Raw genomic sequence first — 13,086 nt, forward strand, 5'->3', positions numbered from 1 at the left:
CCGTCTCTACTAAAAAATACAAAAAACTAGCCGGGCGAGGTGGCGGGCGCCTGTAGTCCCGGCTACTCGGGAGGCTGAGGCAGGAGAATGGCGTAAAAACCCAGGAGGCAGAGCTTGCAGTGAGCTGAGATCCGGCCACTGCACTCCAGCCTGGGCAACACAGCGAGACTCCGTCTCAAAAAAAAAAAAAAAAAAAAAAAAAAAAAGGAAATATATTTGCTAGCTTCTCTGAGATAAGATTCAGGACAGGCAGGAAATATTGAAAAACAGTGTTATTTAAGTGATCCTTTCTTAGTCCTAGAAATATCTAATATATTTCAGGTGTCTTCTTTATACCAATAAACTTGCCTGAACGAATTCATATTTTATATGCTAAAGCTAAATATTTCAAATACAAAACCTCTTCTTCAACATCTTCACTATTGAATTTGGTTACATATTAATGTATGTAGACAATTATATGAAGATCAGTATTCTAAAAGATATTCAGTTTTAAGGTGACTTTCTGAGAGGAAGGTAAAATATTTTTATCTGAATGTTGAGTTCCCTTTTTCCGTTTTTAGTACAAAGATCTCTCCCTTAACATTATTTTACAGACCCTATTAGTTTCATTTGATTTCAATGGGTGGCATATCCCCTTATATTTTTGTAATCTGTAGAAGTATGAATGGGGTATTGTAAATGTGCTTGTTTGATCAAGGAGTTTTAGAAGCCCAGCTCTTAGGTCCTTACAAGAGAAGAGACAGGGAGAGTAGGTAGAATGTGTCCTGAAACTTGAAACACCAGGATTCTATTCCTGCTTCTGCCAGTAGGAGCTGTTTGACCTCAAATCCGTCCTAGAATCTCCCTGGAACTATCTCATATGAAGGATTTGAATAAGGTTTGTTTAAGGTTTGTTACATATCTAATATTGTGTGATTCTGTGATATCTTATTGGCCCTACATTTGTGAAGTGTATGCTTTGGTTTAACTGAACCGGGTATTTTCTTTCCCAGTTTCCTTAAAACTATTTGAAATACCTTTAGCAATTGACCAGCCAGGGTGAGAGATGCAGCCTTTAGCTGTAAAGTAGAAACAATTACCTGGGTCTGCAAGGAAACAAGTCCGTGGCCTTGACTTTGTTAGTATCCTATCTCCATCCACAGAGCTGTGGATCTAAGACTGTTTGATGGCATGTCAAATGAATAAAGATAAGCTCCAGGGGCATCATTACTCATACTATTAACAGATAATTGTTAGCATTTTTTTTTATTTTGCATATGACAAACTAGAAATCTGAAAAGATAAATAACTGTACAAGGTCCAAGTTGCCACTCGTCTGTATGATGTTCCTTTTCTAGGGAGCCTGGGGAAGTTAATAATGGAACAGCTTACTCTCTGCTGCTACTCAGAGATGCTTGAATTTCTCAAAGGGAAGATAAAAGTATAAGAATAACATATTTTTGACCTACTTCTGCCTTTGCAATTTGAGGGCCTTCGTTTCCATGTTAATTTTTCCCTTTTGATGTTAAATAGAGCTCTTTTAGGCTGACAACTGTATATTTTAGCCCAGTAAATATTAAACAAATTATTGATGAATGCTCCTACAAGAAATAGATGGTGTAGATCTAGCTATTTCTTCTAGAATCAAGACAATAGAGTGGCTAAAATCACTGTCATAGGACTGAGTGTAAAAATTTAAGTTGCTGACTATAGTAAGTATAAATTAAGATAATATCACAACACAGGGGCTAACTTTAATTTCACTATTATTTCAAAACCTATTCTGTAAAGACATTAATTTTCACCTTTCTCTCTTTTTTTTTTTTTAGTCATGGACTTCTGCCCTGTAGGTCCTTCTGTGAGGCTGCCAAAGAAGGCTGTGAATCAGTCCTGGGGATGGTGAATTACTCCTGGCCGGATTTCCTCAAATGCTCCCAGTTTAGAAACCATACTGAAAGCAGCGACGTCAGCAGAATTTGCTTCTCGCCTCAGCAGGAAAATGGAAAGCAACGTAGGTGTCTGTGTTTCGTTTCATTTTTAGAAGATTTTATTTAAGTATGCCATTTATACAGGAATGGATATAAATAATAAGTGTACAGTTTGATAAATTTTAACCAAGTAACAAGATCCATGTAACCAAAACCCAGATCAAGGAATAGAATATTAACAATATCCCCAGAAATACCTTCAAGCCCCCTGCCTGTCATATCTCACTCTTCCAAAAGAAACCTCTATCCTTACTTCTATCACCTTAGATTTGCTTACTTCTGAACTTCATATAAATGCAAATCATACAATATGTAACTTTTTAAAACCTGTCTTCATTTGCTCAGCATTATGTTCAAGAAATTAATTACATCTTCATATTGTGGTTCATTCATTCTCATTGTTATATAACATTCTAATATACGATTGAAACAAAATATATTTTTCCATTCCACTGTTGATGGACATTTGAGTGGTATCCAATTTTCAGCTATTACAGTGATGCTATTACAATTCCTGTGTGTGTCTTTTTGTTTTTTTTTCTGGAGACAGAGACTTGCTCTGCCACCTAGGCTGGAGTACAGTGGCATGATCTCAACTCACTGCAACTTCTGCCTTTTGGGTTCAAGCAATTCTCCTGCCTCAGCCTCCCAAGTAGCTGGGATTATAGGCACATGGCATCACGTCTGGGTACTTTTTGTATTTTTAGTAGAGGCACGGTTTTGCCATGTTGGCCAGGCTGGTCTTGAACTCCTTACCTCGTGATCCACCCACCTCAGCCTCCCGAAGTGTTGGGATTACAGGCATGAGCCACCATTCCCAGCATCTTGTGCATGTCTTTAATTGAATATGGTTATATTTATTCAACAAAAAAGTTTTCTAAAGTAGTTGTACGAATTTATGCTCTTACTAGCTCCTTACGAAAGTTGTAGTTGCTCCAAATCCTTCCCAATTCTTAGCATTGTCAGTCTTTTCCATTTTAACAATTTTGATGGGAATATTGTGAAATACCTGTCCAAATATTTTGCCTGCTTTTTGATGGTCTGTATTTTTGCGCTAAATTTATAGTTTTGTATGAATTCTGGATGCAAGTCATCTGTTGGATATATGTATAGCAAAGATCTCATGCCCTATGGCTTGCCTTTCTACTCTTATTAGCATCTATGATGGAATAGAAGGTCTTAATTTTAATGGGTCCATATTATCAATCTTTTCTTTTGTGTCTTTTGTTCCTGTGTCTTAAGAAATGCTTGCTTACCCCCAAACATAGAAGTTTTTCTCCTATGTTTCTACCAGAATCTTTATTGTTTTGGCATTCAGTTTTACATCTACTATAATTCTGGAATTAATTTTTGTGCATGGTGAAAGGTAAAAGATAGGAATTAATTTTTTTCTATGTGTATATTCAATTGACCCACTGCCATTTAATTATTTAGCAGACAATTTTTCCCTCTGCTCTGTAATATCACTGCTGCTATCAATCAAGTGAGTAATTACATGTATATCTATTTTTGAACCCTCTAATTGACAGAATAGAATTAAGACAATACCACACTATCTGGATTACTATAGTTTTATAGCATCTTTACATTGAATATTATATGTCCTCTATCTTTGTTCTTCTTAAAGATTGACTATTTTTGGCCCTTTGCATTTAATATAAATTTTAAAATCACCGTGTAATTTCCACAAATGCTGTTTTTGTTTTTGTTTTGTTTTTAAATTGGGACTGCATTAAATTTATAGATCAAATTCAGGAAAATTTCTTTACAACAGTGAGTTTTCCAACCATAACAATGATATACTATGGTAATATTTAAGTAAGTATTTTCAGTGAGGCATTTTAAAATTTCTCTCAATTACGTGTTACAGGTTTAACCATAGAGATCTTGCACATCTTCCCTTAGATTTATTTGTGGTCTCTGGTGTTTTTGATGTTATTGTAAATTATATGTTTTTAAAAATTTTCCTTTATTTTCTGTTTTTATGTATCCAAGAAATTTGATATATCACTCAACAATTTTTATAGTTTGTCTGTAAATCCATTTGAATTTTCTAAGTACACAATCATGTCATCTAAAATAATGACAATTTATTTCCTTCTTTTCAGTCATTGTGCTTTCAATATTTGAAGGTTTTGAAGGTATTCAATATTTCACCTTTTGAAATATTGAATATTGAAGGTTTTCAATATTTCACCTTTAATTATGATGTTTGGTGAAGGGATTTTGGGATACTCTTGGTCAGATTAAGGAAGCTCTTTCTATTTGTAGTTTGCTAACACTTTTTAAAAAATCCTAAATGGGGTTTGAATTTTATTATTTTTTTCTATATCTATTAAGATGATGTATTGTTTTTCATATTATGCTAGTTACCTTTTAGAAATGCCAGCTTTATTGAGATCATTCACATACTATAAAATTCATCTGTTTGAAGTATATAATTAAGTGGTTTAGTATACATACAGAATTGTACAACCATCGTAGTCATCTATAATAATTTCAGAGTGTTTCATCACCCTAGAAAGAAACCTACACGCAATAGCAGTAAGTTGCCATCCCTCTCCTCAGCCCCTGGTAAACACTGATTAACTTTGTTTCTATAAATATGACTATTTTGGACATTTAATATGAATGAAATCATCCAGTATGGAACTCTTGTGACTGACTTCTTTCACATAGCAAAATATTTTCAGGGTTCATATATGCTGAAGCATGTAGTATTAGTACCTCATTCATTTTTATTGTCAATTGATACTCCATTGTAGGAATATACCACATTAAAAATCCATACATTAATTGAGAAATATTTGGACAGTTTTCACTTTTGGACTCTTATGAATAATGCTATCTGTGTAATATTTGTGTATAAGATTTTGTGTTTTTGTGTGAACTTACAGTTTTAATTCTCTTGGCTATATACCTAGGAGTAGAATTGCTGTGACTAGTATTAACTCTACGTTTAACATTTTGAGGAAATGCCATTCCTACAAACAATGTATGGGGGCTCCAGTGTTTCCACATTTTCACCACACCTGTCTTTTTTGTTTATAGCTGTCCTAGTTGATGTGAAGTGGTATCCCATTGTCGTTTTGATTTGCAGTTTGCTAATGACTAATTATGTTGAGCAACATGTCATGTGCTTGTTAGTGTTAACCATTTGTATGTCTTATATTGAGAAATATCTATTCAAATACTTTGCTCATTTTAAAATTAGGTTGCCTCTTTAAATTGTTGAATTGCCAGAGTTCTTCATATATTCTGGATACAAGTGTGCCTTTTAAGATATATAATCTTCAAATATCTTCCTACATTCTTCAGGAGCTGTTTTCATTTTAACAACAGTTTTTGACTTTGAGGAAGTCCACTTTATCTGTCTTGTCTTTTGTTGCATATGCTTCTAGTGTATGTATTTTTAAAATTGGCTAATACAAGGTGACTAATTATTTATTCCTTTGTTTTCTTTTAAGATTTTAATATATATAGCTCTTATATTTAAGTCATTGATCCATTTTAAATTAACTTTTCTGTATGTTATGAAGTAAGAGTTCAACCTCTTTCATTTGCATATGGAAATTCAGTTGTCCTAGTATGTATTGCTGAAGAGCTATTCTTTCCCCCTGAATGGACTTGGTGCCCCTTGTTAAAAAACAATTGGCCATAGATGTATGGGTTTATTTCTGGACTTTCAATTCTATTTTATTGATCTATCTATCTTTCTTGATTACCACAGTTTGCAATACATTTTGAAATTACGAAGTGTGTGTACTTTAACTTTTTAAGGATTACTTTAGCTATCCTGGGTACCTTGCATTTCTGTATACATTTTAGGATTAACTTGTCAATTTCTGAAAAAAATCAACTATAATTTTGATAAAGATTACATATGTAAATATACCATTCAATCTTTGCTAAAAGAGCTGGAATGGCTATACTAATATTTGATCAAATAGACTTTAAAACAAAATTGTTACCAGAAAAGAGGAGGGATTTTTTTTAATGATAAAGGGTCAATTCGTCAGGAAAACATAACACAGCGCCAGAAATACTTAAATCTGACAGAACTGAAGGAAAAATAGACAATTCAACCATAATATTCCACTGTCAATAATGAGTAGAGCTAGGCAAAAGATTAAAAGGGAAATATAAGACTTATAAAGCACAATAAACCAATGAGATCTAATAGACATCTGTAGTATACTCCACCCAACAATAGAGAATATATGTAACACATATGCACCTAAAATTTTCCATTTTTAAACTTACAATCTATTTGTGTCTCTGAATATAAAGTATGTCTTTTACACACAATATATAATTTAATCATATATTTTTATCTATGAGACAAATCTCTGCCTTTTGATTGTAGTGTTTAATTCATTTACACTTAATGTAATCATGATAAGCAAGTATTTGCATATGCCATTTTGAAATTTGCTTTCTCTATGACTTTTGTATTTCGTGATCCTTCATTACTGACTTTTTTGTGTCAGAAATATTGGGGTGTGCCTTTAAATTTCTTGTTGCTTGGCTATTTTTTTTAGTTATTCTTATTGCTTGCTCTGGAACTTAAAATTAATGTCTTAAGTTATAACAGTCTAGTTCAGATGAATCCCAACCGAATTTCAACAATATCTACACTTTGCCTCTGTATAGCTTTGTTTCTTCTTCCTTCTTTGTACTATTATTGTCATAGAAATTACATCTTTTTATAATACAATCTCAACATAAGTTTATTGATTATGATTATAAATTATTGATTTATGCAGTTGTTTTTAAAAATCAGATAGGATAATAAAAGATTTATAGAAAAAATACATTTCTTTTGTCTTACTTTTACCTATTTAATTACCTCTACTAATACTTTTTATTTCTCCATATGGATTCAGGTTACTGTATACTGTCCTTTTATTTTATCCCAAAGGACTTCCTTTAGTACTTCTTACAGGGTGGTTCTGTTAATAGAAAATTCTCTCCACTTTTGTTTATCTGGGGATGTCTTAATTTGTCTTTCATTTTGAAAGGATATTTTGCTCTATTTAGAATTTTTGACAAAAAAATTTTGACACTCCTTTATTTTATTTTCAGCACTTTGAATATGTTATCCCACTTCCGTTTGGACTCCTGAGTTTGGATGAGAAGTCAGATGTTAACCTTTCTGAAGCTCCATTTTATCTGATGAGTTGCTTATCTCCTGGGGTTTTCAAAATTTTCTGTGTCTGATTTTTGATAGATCAATTACAATCTGTTTAAGTGTAAATCCTTTAGAGTTTATTTGAATTTTTGTACTTCTTGGTTATGCAGTTTAATGTTTTTCTCCAAATTTAAGAAGTTTTCAGCTATTATATCTTCAAACATTCTTTCTGACCCATTCTTTTATCTCTTTCTGGGACTCCCATTATCAGTATGTTGGTACATCCTCCAAGTCATTAAGGACCTTTTAATTTTTCTTTGTTTTTTTCTCTCTGTTCCTTAGACTAGATAATCTCAGTTTACCTATCTTAAAGTTTGTGGATTTTCTCTTCTGCCTGATCAAGTCTGCTGTTAAGTCTTTCTAGTAAATTTTTAATTTCAGTTATTATGTATTTTACTGCATAACTTTAAAAAAAAATAATCTGTATATCTTTATTAATATTTTGTATTTTTTGAGCCATTGCTCTTATACTTCCCTTTAGTTCTCTAGAAATGTGTTACTTAGTTCTTTGAATGTGTTGAAATAACTGATTTAAAAGTCTGTCCAGTAAATTCAATGTCTGAGCTTCCTCAGGAACAGTTTTTGTTGACTGTTCTTTCTCCCTGTATATGGGCATATGTTCCAGTCTCTTTGGACATCTTGTAATTTTTTTGTTGAAAGTTGGACATTTTAAATAATATGAATAATATGAATAAGAATTCAACTCTGGAAGTTGAATTCTTCCTCCCAACAACATTTGTTGCTGTTTCTGTTTCTTGTTGCTTTAACTGTTGTTATTTATTTGTTCAATGAGTTCCCTGAACAAATTATGTTAAGTTTGTTCTTTGTCATGTCTGGCCACTGACACTTTTGCCAAGATAGCAGCCTAGTGGTCAACTAATGATTGGACAGAATTTCCTTAAATGCATTTAACAGGTATATATCCTAGTCTTTGCCAAGGGATTCTGTGCATGTTAGGGTACGTAGTCTGTATCATAGCAGAGTCGATACTATAGCAGAGTCAATACTGTAGCAGTCAATACTATAGCAGAGTTTACAGCTCTGCCTTGTCCTTTAATTTCTGCTTGTACAGGGTCTCAAGTCTGCCACAGGTGAGATATTTGGGCATTTCTGGGTCCTTCTTAGGTGTATGCATAGTCCTGCACATTCACGGGATCTTTTAGATTCTCAGCAATGTATTAGAGCTTTTCAAATTTTCCTACAGGAATTCCCCACATTTTTCTTTTAATTTTTATGTTTAGCTTCTTGTTTGCCCTGAGTGATATCCCCACCTCAGACAGTTGCAGTGTTAATTGGTTATATATATATATATTTTAGAAACACCCCGGGGAAAAGGCTTTGCACTGAGTAAGCTCTTATTCAGGTCAAATAATCACATTTGCTCTGAGGTGAGTTTCTAGGGAGCTAACAGACAAGAAAAATTATGACAATTATTTGGTAATGGGGCATTGTGGCGAGCTCCAAGCATGTTCTGCCCCTTCTAGTGGCTGCTTGGCTGCTAATTTTCACAGCTGATGTAGTTGTGAGGTTATCTAGATCAATAACCATATCTTATCACATGCTTTCTTAGACCATGCCTGATACTAAGTGCTAAAAGTGAAGTTTTCTGGAAACAATAACTGAGATGGAGTTTGGTGTATGGAGTATTTATTAAGCTTCAGCCTTTGTGTTAAGAGAGGGAGAGAAAGCAGAATTTGGAAGAAGGAGTTGAAATATGATCCAGGCCCACCAAAGCCTCAGCTAAATCTTTGGGGAGTTCTGGAATGTATTAGGCCTAAAAGAGTTATCCCATGTTGAGCCGAAATAGTGGAGTCTATGTGTCTCCACCTCAATCAGTCATTGGATGTGGTCCTTCCTGGGAAGAGTGTGCCACTGGGTAAGGCAGATCTCTTCAGTGTTCCACAGCCGAGGCAAAACCCGAAGGATCTGACAACTAAAGGCAGTGGGCCAGCAAATGTAGCAATAGATTCCTTCTTGAAGGGTGGACATATATGGCCAGATCATATATGTGATATGGGCCAGACACATATGTGATTACATATATGTGCCACATATATGACTAGGCACATATGGTGCCAGATAGCCTTAATTTAATCAGAGACTAAGCTGATTTTGCCCCATTGTTATAAGTCTCCATCTGGTTTTTCTCTGTTCTGAGAGTATGGTTCTCCAGTAGTCTCAACCGAGAAGCTGGGAGGCTTACTATATTCCCTTTGTCCTTGGGTAGTTCCAAATTTTATTTTATTTTCTGCTCAGAGCAATATAATTTCTATAATTTCCATTCTACTTTTCCAAAGCTTTCTGCTTAGTTCTTCAGACTCCTGCCCTCTGTGGCAAATGCCTTGCAAGGCAAGCCTCCCAAAGTGATAGATCTGCTTCTCTATGTTTCCCCTTTCACTGTCTACCTGGCTCCTTAGTATCTGGCTGCTTCAGCAACACCAAACTCTAATTTTTGTCTCTTCACCTTTGTGGAATTGCCAAAAGTTCTGCTGGCTTATCTTCTCTTTGCAGTGGTCACATGTGTTAGCACCATGCCAAGAACTGGCAAGTTCCAAAAGGGAAAAGGCATGCACAGATTGTAGACTCTTAGGGCATGTTCTCACTTATAGGTGGGAGCTAAATGATGAGAACACATGGACACATAGAGGGGAACAACTGATACTGGGGCCTACCAGAAAGTGGAAGGGAGGAGGAGAAAAAGGATCAGGAAAAATAATTAATGGGTACTAGGCTTAAAAAGTGAGTGATCTGTACAACAAAACCCTATGACACAAGTTTACCTATATAACAAACTTGCACATGTACTTTTGAACTTAAAATAGTGCTGGGATTACAGGCGTGAGCCACCAGGCCCGGCCTTAAAATAAAACTTTAAAAGAATGTCGACTCTTTGTTCTATAGTTATCTTCTCTCTGGGACCTTGACCACTCACATCTTAGTTATCTCATCAGCTCTCAGATGCCTTCAAACATATGTTTCTTGTGTTTTATCTGGCTTTTCAAGTTGTACTTGATGGGGGCATTGATCTGCTGCAAGTTACTACATCATGGCCAGAAATGGAAGTTTGTTTTCTTTTTCACACATTGTTTAGTAGAGATCTTCTGCTAAATTAGGATTTCCTCCAAAAGACAGTATGTAACTAAAAGCCATTAGAAGGCTGAATGAGTAAGACTGAAAGAGAAGTCCTTTAAGTCTTTCTGTTTTAATTACATTTTCTCCTGTTTTGTAAGAATGCTTAGTCTTCATTAGTGGTCATTTGGAAAATGTAACCCTTTGATACAGGATTTAAGAATTCATAGAGAAAACTTGAAAATCAAAAAATCATCAGTGTTATTTAACACTGTTGCTCAAAACATATCAGTTCTTGAAAATCAAAATAACATTATTAATATCTTTTTTTTTTTTTCAAGATGGAGTCTCTCTCTGTCGCCCAGGCTGGAGTGCAGTGGCGCAATCTCTGTTCACTGCAAGCTCTGCCTCCTGGGTTCACGCCATTCTCCTGTCTCAGCCTCTGGGGTAGCTGGGACTACAGGTGCCCGCCACCACGCCCGGCTAATTTTTTGTATTTTCAGTAGAGATGAGGTTTCGCCGTGTTAGCCAGGATGGTCTTGATCTCCTGACCTCATGATTCGCCTGCCTCGGCCTCCCAAAGTGCTGGGATTATAGGCGTGAGCCACCGTGCCCTGCCCATTATTAGTATTTTTTAATAGCAAACTAAAATGCCACTTGAAACGTTGGCTCACCAATATCAGAGGATATTGCAAATATTCTAATCTTGGAAAAAATCTTATAAAGATTGATGAAACATTTATACTTAAAAACGTATGTTTAAAGAGAACAGAAATTTCCTAAGTACACTCATCTGAGATCCTCTACTTGTCAGATAATCTTTTCAGAGTTCTTGGTTGTAGAAATAATTCTCCAAAAATGCATCTGATAATTGGTGTTTGATGTAATATTTACCTAGAATTGAAAATAAGTATTCTGTCTCTTGCTTTATGGATAAACAGGATGCTAGACATATTCATAGTTTGTGTGCTATAGAGAAAGCTACTGCCAGCTACAATCTTTGTATATGCGTAAGAATATAATTTCTTGTATACACAGACATAGTTACTAAAAAGTGTAAGAATATATTGTATGCCAACCAGAAAAGTGTTCATTATATAATACAGTCTTAATCATGTAAGGGATTATGCTATAGAGCCACTTTATAAATACAACTAATGTAGTTTTTCTTTCATTTTTCATTCAATATTGATTGAGCACTTTTTCTTTTCTAAGTGTCGTTCCAGGTACTCTGAAAAAGTGAAAGTAATTATGGTGGCCAGAATTTTAATCTCTATCTGTCTAATGCCTTGGTTGTTAACTAGGGGTGCATTTGCAGCCCCTATTTGGGAACATTTGGCATTGTCTGTAGACATTTTTGGTTGTCATGAGTGTGAGAATAGGGGGAGTTACTACTAACACCTAATTGGTGGATGCAGGTATGCTGCCAAACATCCTACAACACACATGCAGGACAGCCTCCCACAACAACAAATTATGTGGCCCAAAATGTTAGGAGTGCTGCTTTTGAGAAACCGTGGTCTAAGGCTATATGTTTTGCAAAGTACTTTCTAACAGCAATAATAATAATAATAGTTTAGCATACTTCCTACCTTTAAGAAGAAGTGTTAAACCTAATCTGTGATACCCACGTGTAAGAAACAGAATATTAAAAGAACATTAATAACTACATGAAAACATGCTGTGATACAGAAAGTATAAAAGGACACAGGCTAAATGTCAATGGAATAGAGCGATGTCAATTACATAAACAAATCCTGAATATTTTAAAAGAGAAAGGCGCCTACTTAGCAAAGAGGATGGAAGAAAGTGTTCTGGTGGAGATGTTCGGGGCTGTGGACTTGCGTTGGGTGTCAGGTTCCTACTTAGCTGATGAAATGAATGGTGACTAAAACTTGACTCTTGTCTCAATCTTCTCCTTCCAATTTGTGAAATCATTTGCCCAAGGAAATAGTAATTCACGCCCTTTACATTATGTGCCCCATTCTCCTTTCTGAAGTGCTTTCATAGCTGTTAGTTCAATTTGTTTCCAGAGTAAATCTCCAAGGTATTGTCATCTTTATTTTATAAAGTAAGAAACGGAGGTTCAGGGAGGTCATTCCCAGCTTATTTTAAATCCAGTCCCCCAGGCTCCATCCTCCCCCAAATAGTCCACCATCCTGGGACCATCTTGAGATTTGATTATTAATCCTTTTTAATACCCACTGCTACAGCCCCCCTTCTCACAAGAGCTCTCACATGTCTTTCCAGAGTGAATCAAGCCAAAACCCACAACTTGTAACAGCTGCTTTTCCCAATGCATAGCTCTGTAAATTCGATTCATCTTCTCTTAATATCCTTTAAATCAGTCATAACTCCTAAGTCATTTTGTTCCCATATAGGACACACAGTTGTCTTATCCTTTCTATCTTATGTTGATGCTAGGTCTTGTAAAGTAAATAGTGTGCTAAAGTGATAATGCTGTGGGAACTGTTCAGAGGTTTTAAAATAAACATTTGTGCGTTTCCATAGTTGAGATGTGAGAACTCAGGGGGCTAAAGTTCAGGACCCATCAATCATACTGAGCTTTCTGACTAATCCTTTACCTAGTCTGTAATCATATATGGAAAGTCGATTTTAAATGGTATTTCTTTGGGCCTGAGGAGATCTCTCTGCCATGAAAGAACTTCAGTTATTTATTAATTCATTTTCCTCTTCCTTTTTGTAGCACCTTATTTGCTCTGTCTAGCTCTGGTTGCTGCTAGCAACCATTTCAGTGCACAAGCAACAAAATTGTAGTTTCAGGATCCTGGTAAAACACACAGTCTGAATTTCTCCTATTGAATTGTGGGTTTGTTTGGAAGAAATAATTTAATA

General features: G+C 35.1%; 1 protein-coding gene across 9 annotated transcripts in view; it reads left to right on the forward strand.

Annotated features, from left to right (window-relative positions):
• The window catches only part of CORIN (corin, serine peptidase), a 270,543-nt gene that overhangs the window by 112,457 nt on the left and 145,000 nt on the right, over positions 1 to 13,086 (forward strand). For all 9 annotated transcript variants that reach the window (XR_007725852.1, XM_050791596.1, XM_050791599.1 and 6 more), the window contains one exon: positions 1,812 to 1,993. Coding sequence is in view for 8 of the 9 variants with exons in the window: in XM_050791596.1 (XP_050647553.1) it covers positions 1,812 to 1,993 (182 nt within the window). In the remaining variant the exon portion in view is untranslated. The remainder of the gene's footprint in view (positions 1 to 1,811; positions 1,994 to 13,086) is intronic.

The sequence above is a fragment of the Macaca thibetana genome, chromosome 5 (genome assembly GCF_024542745.1).
Source record: "Macaca thibetana thibetana isolate TM-01 chromosome 5, ASM2454274v1, whole genome shotgun sequence".
Lineage (NCBI taxonomy): Eukaryota > Metazoa > Chordata > Mammalia > Primates > Cercopithecidae > Macaca > Macaca thibetana.